Source organism: Poecilia formosa, unplaced genomic scaffold (genome assembly GCF_000485575.1).
Source record: "Poecilia formosa unplaced genomic scaffold, Poecilia_formosa-5.1.2 Scaffold1139, whole genome shotgun sequence".
NCBI lineage: Eukaryota > Metazoa > Chordata > Actinopteri > Cyprinodontiformes > Poeciliidae > Poecilia > Poecilia formosa.
The window spans coordinates 8,739-24,589 of record NW_006801078.1 but is presented as its reverse complement, the minus strand read 5'-3'; the positions used below and the strand labels follow the sequence as shown (position 1 = coordinate 24,589).

General features: G+C 38.4%; 1 protein-coding gene across 1 annotated transcript in view; it reads right to left on the bottom strand.

The window, feature by feature from the left end:
• Window positions 1-117: 117 nt before the first annotated feature.
• LOC103132580 (trafficking protein particle complex subunit 8-like) overlaps window positions 118-15,851 on the bottom strand; it is a gene marked incomplete at its 5' end in the record, with an annotated part of 22,300 nt that continues 6,566 nt past the window's right edge. The window contains 13 exons of the mRNA XM_007544395.2: window positions 118-1,137; window positions 1,227-1,383; window positions 1,749-2,182; window positions 2,885-3,042; window positions 3,189-3,294; window positions 5,407-5,472; window positions 5,590-5,759; window positions 7,908-8,102; window positions 8,676-8,781; window positions 12,046-12,270; window positions 12,553-12,684; window positions 12,787-12,892; window positions 13,083-13,183. Coding sequence (XP_007544457.2) covers window positions 769-1,137; window positions 1,227-1,383; window positions 1,749-2,182; window positions 2,885-3,042; window positions 3,189-3,294; window positions 5,407-5,472; window positions 5,590-5,759; window positions 7,908-8,102; window positions 8,676-8,781; window positions 12,046-12,270; window positions 12,553-12,684; window positions 12,787-12,892; window positions 13,083-13,183 — 2,325 coding nt within the window. The remainder of the gene's footprint in view (window positions 1,138-1,226; window positions 1,384-1,748; window positions 2,183-2,884; window positions 3,043-3,188; window positions 3,295-5,406; window positions 5,473-5,589; window positions 5,760-7,907; window positions 8,103-8,675; window positions 8,782-12,045; window positions 12,271-12,552; window positions 12,685-12,786; window positions 12,893-13,082; window positions 13,184-15,851) is intronic.

The following is a 15,851-nucleotide window of genomic DNA, read 5'->3' as shown; positions in this document are numbered from 1 at the left end:
GATCAAGTTTATTTGTGTCGCACGTTTCATCAACAAGGCAGTTCAAAGTGCTTTACATCATAAAAACATCACACATTTTGATGAGTGCCATCATCAAAAAAATTAATACACATCATATATGTTGGTCAATGTTCCATTTATTGTGGTTCAAAAGCAACTCAAAACAAGAGGCTTTTTGGCCTTGATTTAAAGGCACACATTGTTTCCTGTAGAGGTAAGTATTACAGAGGTTCTGAAGACGCCTCTGACTGAAGACAGTGGCATGGTGGTCTGATGAAGAGGAAGCTCACAGTTTTCCATTCATCTTATGAAACAACTAGGCCCGACATAAAAAGCAATAAATGATAAATTAAAAACAGTAGCAACTGATTAGCTGCCCTATGATTTCATAGAACAGCCAGTATTTAAAAAAAATATATAAATAAAAAAATACTGGAAACATTAAAACCCAGTACACAGTACTATGTTTATACTTAATTTTTCACAAAGTTCTTAATTAGCAGTATTGCCTGTTTTCCCTTTCTGAGCCTAATGATTAATATATTTTGAAGAGAAAGTTTATTGTCCATTTTTGGTTTGTCTATTTAAAATATAAAAATATTTAAAAATATAGTGCTAAATGTTCTTCTTGGAGAAGGTGTACTTGCATTATTATGCCATTTATTTTTGCTATTAATTAATAATGGTCTCAAAATGACAATATTACAGTTTCTCACAATATTTTCTGGGACAATTAATCGCCCAGCAACATGTGTTATCATGACAGGCCTAGAAGCAACTTTGTTTTAACAGAGATGACTGATCAAAAACTAGGAGACCATTCAACCTTCCATCATTCCTGGTGTGTTCACTATTATGTTTGTGGTTGAAAAAAAGTCCATGATCCATGCAATAAGAAGTATTGTGTTTATAATAATTTGAATTAAATTGTAAAACCTTTGTAGAACCTTTAGGTACTAAAAAGTATGCAGAAAAAAATGACAATGATAAAAAAAAAAAACATTTTAAAAGGGAGACTGTCCCTTTTAAAATGGACTTACCATAATTGTTGCATGGATTAATATACTTGTGGAGGCGCCAGTGCTGACTACTGCTAGACACCTGGACAATGTGGAACTCACGAACGCCACTTTCACTCTGGAACAATTGAAAGAAATTTAAACCAAGTTTCTCAACATGATGTGAGAACAAAGAAACTTTATAAGTCAAAGTGTGGTTCATCTTACTGCATTTACGTTCTCCACATCAATAAAAACAAGAGTTCCCCCGCTGCCTTTGTCATCTAGAGAGTGATGTGGGGAAGCACTGCTGCGGCAGGCGGAGGCCTGGACACTCAGAGACCGACTGGCGCAGATAAACACCGTGTGACGCAACACCCGGTGACTTCATGAGGAGGAGATGACAGACCGTTAAACTCAGTTTGAATACATCCATCTTTCCACTGTATGCCAAGCATTTAATCTGCATAATATCTTGGGAAGCTAAAACTTTTCTGATCAGTTTATAAGGTAAGGTGGGGACAGGCCATATTTCCATCAGTACTTGAGTTTCTGGGTGTACACATTATTTTTGTTGAACAAAGACAATTTTTCAGAATTACTATTCCACATATTTTATCCAATCACCAAACTTGCCAAAAACACTTTCAGCAGAGCTGATTTTAAGATAAGTGCACGACCAGATGCAGCATTCTACAGATCACTGTAGAATGCTGCACCTTGTGAAAATCAGGTGAAATCATCTTTCACCTGATTTTGAGTCCTTTCTCTGTGTTCTCATAGTAGAACAGGAAGTTGATTTCGTGAACTCCTTCCTGGTCTGGTCCTCGGAGCCAGAGGGGTAGCCGAACCGACTGTCCTGGCTGCAGTGTGCCACCATGTATTGGGATCTCTGTCACCCTGGAGGGCTGACTGCATGCAGGAGCAGAAACCAGCGTCTCAGAGGACATGGAGCCTGGCTGGAGGGGGGAAGGAAACGTCACATAGGCTGAGCAGTTCTCTGCTGAGCCTGGGCTGGGAGGTGTGAAGGGTGCTGTGCTCTGGCTGCCAAACGTGAAGAAATCAGGGTGCGTGGACGCCACCCGAAGGCCACACAGAGCAACTGCACTGACATTACAGAACTCCACATAAGCTTTCCTGATCTCGCCGCACAGCAGGGCAGTGGGAAACTGCAGGAAGAAAACCTGTGGACACACACACACACACACATTAAGGTTGTTTTGTTAGTACAAAACAATTGTTTGTACGAAACAATTCAGCAGCTTGCAGTGATTTTAAACAATTATATAAATTATAGTACATTCAAACTACTTGACAAAACACAAATCCACAGAGATATACTGTATGTTTAAAACTGATTCTTACATCATTTTCTTTTCTTTTGAGAGAAACCTGTCTCATTACCTTCCAGAAACCAACTCCTCAGCTGAAGAAAAATGATTGTACATCTAAATCTGCCAGAAGTAACAATCATTCTAGACTCATAAAAAATTAAGTACTGCAAAAAATATTTTTCAAGTTGAGCATTACAAACACAAGCAGCTTAATTACAAAAAGAAAAAAAGGAATAGAAAAGCCCTAACAATGGACTAAAATACCATATTAAAGGAATCCATTCAACCCAAGTCTGTTTAATTTAAATCCTAGACAACCTCCACCAGACAAGGTTATTTTTATCTTTGCAGGCCTGTTTGGTGTGTGTTTGTTCCAAAATGAATCTATAATCTCAATAATAAGCCAAAGGCAAGATGTTCAGTCACAAGCTTCACATAAACCAGCTCATCTTTCAGGATAATTCATTCAAAAAGTAAAGCCAATGAACTATTTTGACTTTAAGTTCACCCAACCATGCTAGGCATAGAGGAAGACATGAGAGTGTCAGTTACCTCCATTAGGGGCATAGGTGGGGTAATGATGGGCTCCAAACGTCGATCCGCACCATATCGAACTTGCATCTTGTCTTCCTTTGTCAGGTTAAGCCGTGGGCCCTGGATCTTCAGGTCCTGTCTGCCACGAATGATCATGGAGTCTAACATCTGCTGCCCTGATGCAGGAGAAAGTAAACACACAACATATTTTTGGAAGTATAATGTAATTATTCAACATCAGATCATTATCATGTCTAGTCTGTTCCAGAATACATTGCTGTGTATTAAATCAACCAACGGGTGGAAATACGTGTAAACATACCGTCAGTGTTTGAAGAGGCTTCACCAAGGTGAGATGAAGTCAAGTTGTAGATCACTCCTACAATGTTCAGCTGACCAGTTCTGTGCGGCAGCAGCTTCAGTCGGGCCTGACAGGACCAAATTGTTTACAATACAAAACAAAACCCAAAAACTATGTGTGATATAAACAATAGAAGTTGGTCCTCACCTCTGAACAGAGCAGGTTAGACTGGTGCACTGCAATGAGCTACTAATTGATCATAGTAACCCTTATCAATCATAACCTAACTACAAAATATTTACAGGCAACACACAAGCAATAAATAAGAAAAACAAAAACAAGAACTGTAAAATCTTTCTGGCTTTTCCTCAAACTTGTGTAGAAAAGTTATCTTTTTTTGATCACCAAGGCTAATATAATAATTAGTTTTGCTCTAATATTTTCAGTAATTATGTTGAGCTGGCATGGTTGTCAGTTGTGAGTTAGCTTCCTAGTTCAGTAGTAGGTTTCAGCCAGCAGCAGACATGGTGACATTGGAGGAAACCCGGGCCCATAAAGAGAGGCACTGCAGTCGACGGAGTTGGTCTGTTGCATGCATGTAGATGGAGAGGTTCTGGGATATCTGTCATTGCCTTAGTCTTCTTCACTTCCATCGCCGATCGCATGTGAGCTAATGTGCAACACAGCACTACTGGTTACCAGTGGTATTGCTCAGTTTGGATACGCATCTACAGTTAGCTGACTAACTTGCAAGACATAAACCCAGAAAACAGATAGGAGTGTAACATAACCACAATATTTGTTTTCTTTTGAATAAATAAATTTAAAGGTAAATATATGGAACTTTTTTAGGACAGTTTCAGTCACTTGATTGTTGAGTCATCCAAAGTTTTCCACTGTTTAAAACTGATTTTTGGGCAGCATCATGGTGGTTCTGGGTGTGGTTGTGATGGGCAACTAAAAAGGGGCATGTGCTTCGGCGCACAGCGGCGCAACCGGAGAAAGACGGACCATCACATCTGTGCAGCAGGAGGATTGTCTATGGATTTTGAAAACAAGCAAAAGATTAAAGAAAAGACGTACACGGCAGCCAGAGTTCGCCACGGATTGTGACCCTGGAAACATGTTTGGAGCTTTGCACACAGGAAATGCTACCTGGTGCAAGAAGACGCTAACAAGGGGGAAGAAAAACATTCCCTGTGAGATCTGGAATTTATTTTCTTTTTGACAGATTTTTGGTGGCACCGCTTTTTTTCCTAATTCTTGGGGGGTCAGGAGGGGGGATTTTACTGTTTTGGATTTTTCATTTTGGATTGGTACTTTGGATTATAACTGGGGAATATTTTCAGGACAGTGTTTTTTGAGGATATGGGACTCTATTGTGGATATTATTCTGATTAAAACTAATTGAATGTTTGGGGCATTTCTTTTTTGTGCCGAGATAATATTGAGTTATTTAAATTTAACTTTGTAATATTTTTGAGGGATTTTGGTTACTGATCTCTTATTTATCAGAATTACTATTATTTCTTATTATTATAGACTTTTGAATAAATCTATTATTGATAAAAATCAATAAATTCCATATTAAGTGGTTGAATCTTTATTTCCTTATTAAATAGATTTGTGTATCATGTTTTACCCGATACCTGAAACAGAATCCCCTTGATGAAGTTGTGAGTTCTGCTTTAAGTCCAACTGAATTTTACATGACGCTCCATCTCGAGAATTTAGTGGCCTTTATTTAACAGTAAACAGACAGGAAATGGGAAGGAGGAAGAAGGGGAGGACATGCCACACAGCAACCCAACTTCTGCAGATTTAACATTTAGCATACGTGGGACTTAACTCTCAAAGGGATTTGGAGAAAACAAATGAAAGAGATGTACACTCCAGCACATTTGGTCCCATGATTTTCAATCACACTGTGTTCAGTGATATAAACACTCTTATGGAAGAACACTTCAGTCTGTCCTTTGTCCAGAGGTCAGACACTCGCACATGCTCAGTGTCAAAACAGCCGGGTTCCAGTTTGAGAGTTGATATTTTGAAATGTCAAAGATCTGATGATGTCTATTTTAATACGTCTAATAAGACTATGAACAAACTCTTGATAACTACGTACAGAAGTGGTGCATTGTACAACCCTAACATGACTGTTTCTAGAGGTTGATGGTAGATCATAAAATCAGCACCAGGACTGCTTCAAGATTAAATGTTTGATCCCACAGTTACTCACAGTTTTGGTCTCTTCTGATCCCAGGTAGAACTCTTTGATGATCTCTGTTGTGACAATTTCTTCTTTCTGTGACAATAGCAACATGAAACATATTGAAGGGATAATAGAGAGTTTCAATGATGGATCTAAACACCAGTCTAGAAAAATGTAGATAGTTGAGCTGGGATTGGTCAGAATGATCACCTCGCCTGCTGAAGTGTCTTCATTAGTGATCATTTCTTCAGATATCTGCTCACTCGATTCCTTTCCCCCTAAGGGTGTGCCAGTAGAAAACCTCCATAGGAGAGAGAGGTTGGACAAAAGCAAAGAAACCTTCAAAGGGTTTCTGAATGTGACCTCCACAATTATTGGTTCTGTTGAGGAAGACAGAGTACAAGTACAATTCATATTACATGAGACACTGACAGTCTAATCATCAAAGGCCAATTTTTTGTTCTTGGAAGGGTTTTGGAAGGGAATGAAGCACTTTGAGGATTATCTTTATCTGCTCTCCAAGTCCAGCATGAATTTAGCAGTTTGAAAACAAGTTTATTACCTTGGCATAGGCCACTGAGGTGGGTAAAAAGTGAACAGGTGTGAATGGGAGCATCCACTACATCAGAACTCTTTCTGCAAATGTTTTTCCAACTCCCTTTCCGAGCACCAAGTCTCTCAGAAAAGCCAAAAACCACCTCAAGAGAGCGTGAAAACATTTTTGTGAAATTCAGGAAGTTTTTTTCAAATTTTGACAAATCCATGAACAATTTTTAATGTGTTCCATCTATTGAGGGTGTTCTCAAACTAGTTTACTCTAGAACAGTGTTTCTCAATTCCAGTCATCAGGGACCCCTGTTCTGTAGGTTTTCAACTCAATCCAATTCAAAAATCCTTCATAGACCATAAGGGAAATTAAATGTTGCTGTAACTCTTATTAATTCAAAATATTCCAGTTATTGTAGGTGGTGATGGCTGTGGGCAGAAAGTATCTACAGTAGTGGTCTGTATTACAGCGAATTTGAAGAAGCTTCTGACTAAAGACACCATTGAGAGTTATAGTAAGGGTTGTCCTGCAATCATTTGAATCAGGTGTTCTGGAACAGAGACATATCTAAAATATACAGGGCAGAATGGCAGGGTCGTTCTAGAACAGCTTGCGATGGACTTGTGACCTGTCCAGGATGATCCTGCTTCTCGCCTGTTGACTGCTGGAGATGGGGAGCAGCACCCCTCACAACTCCACTAGGGATAAGCCTGTATGATGAATGAATGTTCAAGAACATGAGTGCCCAGGTTCAGTCCTCGAGAGCTGACAACCTGCAACCTTTAGATAACTTGTCCAACACACCTGAATTAAATGAATGACACATTACCTGGCTTCTGCAGAGCTGAATTACTGCTGTTGAGGGAATTCAGCCTTTTGACTGAGGTGTAGGAGAAGTAAAGCATCTAAAAGTTGCAGGATGCTTGCTCTTGAGGACTGCTCCAAAGCACCTCTGGTCTACGGTGTTGGAAAGAAGGCTGAGACTTGCTTAGAGTAGGAGCAGTGTAGCATTTGTCCAGGATATTGGTCAAAACACCAGAACTTTACCTTTGCAAGGCAGTTGATTGAGTCCTGGAAGATTAGGTGTGCGGTCCAAATTTGTTTTGCAGAAGTCTACGATTGTGTTCAAGAGGCACTGTGTGAGGAGGGATGAGAGTGGATTCCTCCAAGTCTGAAGGCATAGTTCTACCTCAGAAAAAAGTGGACTCCCTTCAGGTCAGGAGTCAGTCCATGCCACAGATGGACTAGTTCAAGTGTCTTGGTGTATATTCTGTAAGTTGTAGTAGGTTAGGGAAGAAGTTGAATAAACACCCTAGCCTGTCTGCTGTAATGCGGACTGCAGTGAAGAAAGAGCTGAACCAAATAAAAGTTGAGTTACTGGCCCCTATACGTTCAGACTCACCTATGGTCATGAGATCGTGGCTTAAAGAATTAGATGCTAAATACTAGTGGCTGTATGGGCTTCCTTCAAAAAGAGGCTGGGGCAAGTCTTAGCAACAGGCAGAGCTCTTTGCTTGACGCAGAGTTGCTGATCCTTCACAGTGAAAGGAGTCAATCAGGGAGGTTGAGAATCATGGTGTTCTTGGCTTGTTCTACTGAAAGAAGAATCTGGGGCAGACCCAGAGCATGTGTTCCTTCTGGTCTATGAATACTTTGAGAACATAAGCTGGAGACCTCCACTAGGGAAATAGATTTTTGGGTTGATGAATCATCATGGATAACGGAGAACTGAAGATGGTGGATGGAGTTCCACACACAGAAGACTTAAACCTCTGCACAACATGACAAACATTTGTCAGTGTTAAAGAAAGGGCTGCAACATAACCAAATACAATGACGCGGTGTTTTTTTTACTTCACTGGAAAATTATTCTGAATGGAGCAATATTATTTCCCTTAACAAAATAAATAAAGCTTTATATTCAGTTAAAAAATGAAAACATGCAATAGCAATATTTAGACTTAGTCACGTTAACTCTTACCCTCAATCACAGCCAGCGGGTGATGGAGGTTGTTCGTCTGACTGTTCAGACAGCACTGAGTAGCTTGGAAGTTACTTGGAAGAATCCCTCGATTTGCAGATGCTGCAAGCTGCTCCTCAAGTTGGCACCACAGGACTGACAAATCCTGGTCATACTCCTGATCCAAGGAAACGTGAGTAGCTGCCTGCTTATCCCCTTCAAAAAATACTTTGAATTAATCATTTGTTGTGTTAAATACAATAATAAAATTCATAATTAAGATTAAATCTTAAATTATTGATGCATGTGAAAAGGAAGCTAAAGCTGTGAGATCATTCCAATTCCAGCATAGAAAATTATATTTCCAAACTGACTGAATGTCATGGAAATATTCCTTGTAGAATAAAGAAGGTTTTGGAACATCACAGACCACACTGTGACACTTCAGCTTTACAAACCTGTCAGAGCCTTCAGCATCTTACAATCATAAAAACAAGTCTGAAACCAACTGCAACTCACATCTCTAATAGACAAACACAAGATGACCATCAGTCTTAGCTTCTTTGTGAAACAAATGTTCTAGAACATTATTTTCAATAAAACGCAGTGAATTACTGTGTAGTTCCTTCGTAGAGCACTAGTGCACAAAATTCTGGTGTACAGGAGAGAAATGTGCAGCTTTTATAGTACGGTACACATACCTGAATATTCAATAAATGAACTGATAGAACACCCGACTAAAAACACAAGATTGCTGGCTGATGTTTTAAAGAGCTGCCAGAGGGTTACCTTCTGCAAGGCGGCGTTCATGTCCAAAGTAAACTCTGGTAGCAGAGCTATGGATGTGAGGCAGCGGCAGCTGGGGGAGGCAGCTTTCGTTTTCTCCAAGAACACTCTAAGAAAAAAAAAGTAAATCAACTCATCATTATTGCTGCTCGATTAATGACTTAAATTACAATGATACGATGACATGACTTTTATGTAGGATTAAACTTGTTACTCTGATAAAGATGCCGCATGAGGATTGTTGCAAATTTAGTGACAGTATTTATTACTGTAAATCACAGTAATAAATTCTAATTCAAGTTGTTAATTCTGTTTAACTAGAATTAAATAGGAATGCATACATTTTAAATGTGTCTATACATTTACACTGAATAGATAATATTTAAGCTTAAATTTTTGTGATCTAATTGTTGTGAATTAGTAATATATCAAAGTTTGCCTTCTCATTAAAGTTGTTTAAATGCTGTATAGTTGGGCTCACAAATCTCTTCCACTGGAATTTTGGTCAGAAGCAAAAATACTTGTGAACCACTGAGCCAGGCTACCTATAGTTAAATCCAGAATGATTCATCCCCTGACAGATTTAGATGTAGATGTATTTAGAGTTGTTATTTAACAGATAAGTTTTTATCTAATAAAAAATGAGACAGGCATAAACCTAAAAATTATTTAACAATAGAAGAGAATTTTGAAAAATAATTATGCATCTGTTTATTTTACAATTTATTAAAGATGGCATGCCAAAACGTATTCACACCCTTCTCAATGATCAATGGAAATCTTTGTTGGCATTGTTCCAGCCTTTCATCTAATTGCTCAGCAGCTTCTTGAATGTTTCCTCTGGTGCCTTGGTGATGAGCACCAGGAGGGGGTTGGCAATATGGATTTAAAATCTTACATTTGTGGTATTTATTGTGATAATGAAAAAAGTGACAATAAAAAGATTTTGACAACTTCTTTGCAGTCTGTGATATGACTGCAAAGTCATATCACAGACTTTGTGATATGACTGTGTCATCACTGCATGTCACTGCGGTCAAAGCTCCTCACACAAATACTGCTCTTAAATAACCTCTCCATTTTAAAAACAGGCTTTTTCGGGACACCAGTTTTATCACTGAACTGCACACTATAACCACATTGCATCACATTTTCAAATTCATTATTGATCTTTGCCACCAACAGCGGAGAAAATACCAAAAGTAACAATCCCAATGAGACTGTCAGATTTTGCAGTCAGACTATTAATTAGAATTTATGATTTTCCCTGTAAGAACATTTGTAAGATAATGTTAAAAGAAACACTGACTGCTTATCCCTGGTTCCAAGTCTTAGGTATTAGAAGGCCTCTTGTCAAACTAATTGTAACCGGGGTGTAAATTTCTAACTTCTATCTCCTAATTTTCTCCGGTTTCTCCAACTCTCTTTATCAAACCACGTGATAATACTGATAATGTTGATCTCGCGAGATTATGAAGCCGCCAATCACTGCTCAGTATCGAAGTCACGCGTGCCACTGCAGCCTATCTGCTGGCCATATTAACTGGAGCGGGGAAGTATGAACCATAGACATAATATAATCTTATATTATGTCTATGGTATGAACAATAGGACGCGTTGAGGGGAGCAGAGCTACAGGTTTGTTGAGCGTTGTTTCTTATTTTCTTCATTTTATTTCTGTACAAAACTCACCTAACCATAATGAAACTGTAGGAGTCGATTACCACCAGCCAGGCAGGTTGTGTGTAAAATAAAGGTGAGTGTTTGTTTTTTGATGTAGTGGTTAGCTTAGAAATATCCTTGTTTGTGTAGGATTGCAAGGAAATCCCAGACGCCCATACTGGTTTGAATAATGAAGTGTTTTAAATATTTATTAAATGTTGTTTGTTTAATTTTCTTACATTGCATGTTGAGTAGTTTATATGGTACATAATTGACTTCTTCATGGATGTTTGAATTGATATTGAATCTGATATTTATTGAACATGATTTAGAATTTATAGTGCAGAGTGCACTGATTGAATTTGTGTACACATTAGAATAATTGACTTGCATTTAAATGTTTGTAAACTGGTCCCGTTTTATTATGCAGGCCAGGTGATGGCGAGCTAAATGTCCAGGCCTAGAGCCATAGAAAAGGATTGCACCCGTGTGTGTGAAGATTTCTGCTCTCCTGCCAGGATGGTAGGAGGCTCCTTGTAGCCTGTGAAAATTTTTGTCCCACTCTGATCCTTGACTTCCCATCTCAGATCTATACTGCACCAAGCACTTTACCCAAGACCAGCCTGCTTGGGATTTATCTACCCCAGCTTGGGGTGAACGGACTGAAGGGTGTTGGTCTAATAGTTAATTAATGGTGGAATTAATTAGTTTTGGTTGTTGTTCATTTATTTATTTTTTCTCTTATTGCACATATTTTTACATGGCCATTTAGATGTTTGTTTTTTTCACTGAATTTGTAAATATGTATAATTATTTCTTCTTTCACTGTGAATATAAGGCACTCGCAAATTGCAAATCTTCAGTCTCCGTGTCTCCATGAGTCGAACAATGTTTTTCCGAGAAACCAGCCCATTTGATCCATTTATTCCCAAACCATTTAAGTTGCAGTATATTACATTTTTAAATATGCTACATAATCTTTATCTCCTTCCACAGATTCTGGCTGGGCCTTTCTACACATCCGGTTATAAAAACTTCTAGTTATTGCTGGGGAAAAAAATCAATAAGATTTGAAGCTACAGTAAGCTTCAAATGCTACAGTAAGATCAGTAGCAATAGAAAATATGTGTGTCTGACAGAACATCCAATAATTTCCCTGATCCAGCACCGTACAGCATTCTGGGGGATGTAGGCAGAGGAAAGATTTTTGCTGCTCAATCTCTGACAGAGGCCCTGCTGCAGGGAGGAGGTGCAGCACAGCAGAAAGGAAAACGGCGCTAAGACCCTCTTCCTCACTCTGATTGGTTGCTGTTGTATGGTCATTAGGATCTCAGTTTAATAGGTACTACATTTTTTCCCAAGGATATCAGCTGAGTCTTCTGAGCTGTAAAACAGCTGCCAGCTGACAACTGTACTTTTAATTTTCATTACATCATTCTAATGTTTAAACAAGAATCACCGACTTTAAATTCAGTTTAATGGAGTATATTGTGCATTTTTCTTTTACGTTACCTTAATTTACATTTAATCTTCACACCGACACTGAATAAATTTGCTAGCTAAAAAAATTACTACTCTTAATTTCAATTTGATTCAAGAACAAATTACAAAAATGAAGGCATTTGTAGAAACCTCTTTAAAAATGTTTTTAATGTGTTGTTCACATCTATGAATAAGGTTCGGAAAAACAGAAGATTCTTTTTAATCTTACCTTGACAACGTAGAGGTATTCTCTGAGAAAGGCAGCCTGCTGTGTGGCTGTCTGTCGGCTATCATTAATCAGAATCTGTCTGAAGGCCTGTAAAGCGTTCTCAGGTTGCCCCAATGTAAAGGACTGACGACCAATTGTAAAGTTGATATGATCCTCTGCCAAAGACCAGCCTCGGTCCTTGTAGACCTGCATGGCTTGACTGTAACAGCGCAGTGCGTGCCTCCTCTACATGAAGAAATAAAGTGATGGAGCGAAAAGAGTACAGTAGAAATATTGTCACATTTTTCTCTTCTTTATAAAGTTGCTACAGTAACCAAATTGATATTGACTATTTCTCTTGGTACTGAGAGAGACATTAACTGTAGACTATAAAGGAATGCTTTAATATGCAGATAGTTATGAAAAAAATGCTTAGAATAATTTCTGATTTGATTTCTGAACAGTTTTTTAATAAGCATCTACATATTAATGTCCAGTGTTAATCAAGGTCAGGTGCATCAGGGATACCTGTCCTGCTTTGCTGAAGCGATGACCAGCCAGGATCATATGGAAAGCAAACTTGCGCACCATAGGGTTACGCATGTTAATGAAGCAATGGGCTGCCTGCTCCAACAGCAGAGCACTGCGAAGGTCAGAGTCCTACAAACAAACACAGCAGCTTCACAGAAGAGCTCAGTGAGCTGCAGGACTGAAGCACTTCAACTGGAACCACAGATAAACAAGTAAGGAATGATTTTTCACCTCACTGGTCATCTTAATAAGAAGAGTTGCAGCCTCAGAGTATTTTGCTTGACTTTTCAGTATTTCGGCACTGAGTAATGCGCAGCGTTCAGCCAGCATCATGTTTCTGTGGAGGAGATGAAGAAAATATGTAGCCACAAAGGTAATAAAGGAGTATTTACTGTCAGTTATTCTTTATTTGACAAAAAGTTTTATGGTCAAACTACCGGTATCTGATATTTAACAACTAATATATCAGGATAAGCTCCCATGTAGCAGCTTATGATGTGATGATGTAAGGAGGCTGAGGATCATACTTGCAAACATCTCTGTACGTCTGGATTGCTGTGTCCATATAGTGGCTTGGATATGGTCTCGAGGCTCCGCCCTGCAGAAAGGCGGACACTGCAGCCATTTCCTAGAAAACAACTCATAATTATTAGACCTAAAGCTACACAACTATGAAGAAAAAAAAATCAATTAATTTGGTTAATATTTAAAATATTTTTGCATGACTAATCACCAAGCTGAGAAGAAAGCAAACCTTTGGCATTATTTCATTAAAAGATTAAAATAAGAGAAACATTAATATAGAATTTTAAAAGATTGACTTGTGCTGAGGGAAAACAACTAAATGCAGCAGTGAAGTAGTTACTTGTTTAAAGTAGAACCAGAACTTTAATTTGTTAATTTTGATTAATTAACTGTACAGACTTTAACATGTTAAAAATTGTAAGCTGAATAATCTCTTAACTACATACAAAGGCATTTCTGGCACGACTGCAAATCTGACACACAAGCAATGAATGACAAAGCCGCTTCCCTCAGCTCAATGGGGGTTAATTTCTACTTCAAACCCAATCTGATGGGATGCTGGAAAAGGCTATTGTGTTCAAGTTGAGCAAAAAGGAACCTATCAGTGAAGCTACTCAAGCCTGAAAGCTCCGGCCGGGGCCGGATTTCCGGCTTTTGACCAAACGGTCCACCTCAACTAAACTGTAGATAATAGACAAAGATGTCTGCCAATCAGAATTCTAGCTCCCGTGTTCTTGACCAATGACTGTAAAACGTTTTGTAGAAAAGAAGTGGATGCGTTCGGTTAAATCAAATGCGATATGAAAGAAGATGGAGTTTGTCTCACCCGGTAAAGAAACACGTTTACTTGAGAAAGGAATTAAAAACAAGTGGCTCTGGGCATAGAGTAAAGGGGTCAAAACGGGAAGTTGGCGGACATTTTTACAAAAGGGGGGCGCTGGGATTTCTTTGGGGGGCGTTTGGTCGAAGGTAAACTTTACACCAACAATACCAGTTTAGACTTTGAGCAACTTCCTAAAACTGTATTGTGCAACATTAAATCATGCCTGGCTGCAACTGTATCGATGGCAGCTCTTCTTCTCTTAAGTATTTGTTAGCTTCTGTTAGCTTCTTGGCACAGCTCCGCTCCTGCTACTAGTAGCTTCACCGCATCAGTTCAGCGTTACACCGGCTGATGACGTTGCTGTGATTCATTTTGTCTGGTGTCTGATTTTCTAATATTTTATGTTTTATTGAGGATTTTTGTACATATGTTTTGGCAGTTCTGTGATCATGTCAAAGCAGCAACTTATATTAAAAAGTGTTTTATTGTCTGTCTGGATGCTGCCCGCTTCCATGGAATGACAACAGAAAATCACTCTTATAAACATGTAATTACTAAAGTCATGATAACCTGACTTTGTATCCCTCTGAAAAATGAACCCATATAAATAAAGAAATACCTTCATGGTGACACCACGATAGAGAGCTTTCATTTTATAGCGTTAACACCGGAGCTGTAAGTGGTCCGGTATGAAACGGGTGTGACAGAACAACACAGCACTTTTAAATTTCAATAATCAGGATACCGAAATTGTTTCCGTTGTTTTAAAAGGTTTATGTCAGTCTGCCTTTTCCCGACCGCCCTGCACCTATGGGGTAAAAAAAAAAAAAAAAAAAGACACGCACATCGCAGAAAATTCTGAAACAGGAGAAGCGGGACATAAAACGGAGCGACGAACTAGATGTGAAAAAAAACAGAGAATCTGATGCTGAACAGTGAAAAATCAACACATGATGTGAAACACATGATGATTAGGAGGCGCAGCAGGTGATGAGTGAAGATTACTGATGGTCAATAAATGATAAAATAAATCTAGCAACAGGAAAGAAACTAAAGTGGACATAGCAATAAACCAAGAGAGGATAACACTAGTCAAAGGAAACTAAATTGAAATGAATGAATAATAAAATGCAAGAATAAACTAAGAAACTAAAGTAAATACGGAGGAATAAACTGGTATGGCAAGACCTTTCAATCAATAATTAATAGAGAGATTGTATGGCTAGAATAAACGGACACTATCTCCAGATAAAAGGTAAAATAAGAACTGATCACTTATTTATGTTTTTAATTAGATTTGACGTATTTATTTCTTCAGTATTATTTTTCATGTCAGTGTTAATGTCATGAGGCTGATGATTCCATGACACTTTCAATTTGATTCATTAGGATTTGATAAAGAACCAGATTTGTTCTTTGTCATTTCTGTCCAGTAAAACTATATAATCAATAGACAGGTCTATATAAAGATATAATCCATGTTTCTGTACCATATTTCTATGGTATTAAAAGGACCTGGAACTTTAGTTTTTCCACTGAAAGCTCTGGTTTGCACAATAAATGCCATGTGGGTGAAGTTTTATGGATGATGCTCTGATGTCCCATTCTCCTGAAGGCAGCACAGAGCTGCACCACCAGAAACCGACAGAAACACTGAAGAGAAGAGCTATGATTAATGTAGTTACAGTTCTATCCATGTTTTAATGCTGCAGAGCTCAGTCGGTTTGAAAATAGATCAAAGTTTAAACTGGCATGTTGTTCATCTTTTATCTGCTCATTTTGTGTAATATTTAACAACTAGAAAATGGCAAAGAAGAATATTTTTCCACTCTGGCTGCTGTTAGGCCTACCAATTTTAAGTTGAATGTTCATTGCATTTTTCTTAGATACCTGTGAAAATAATTTCTATTCCCATGGCTTTTTTGTTCTCTGGGAAATTATTTTTGAT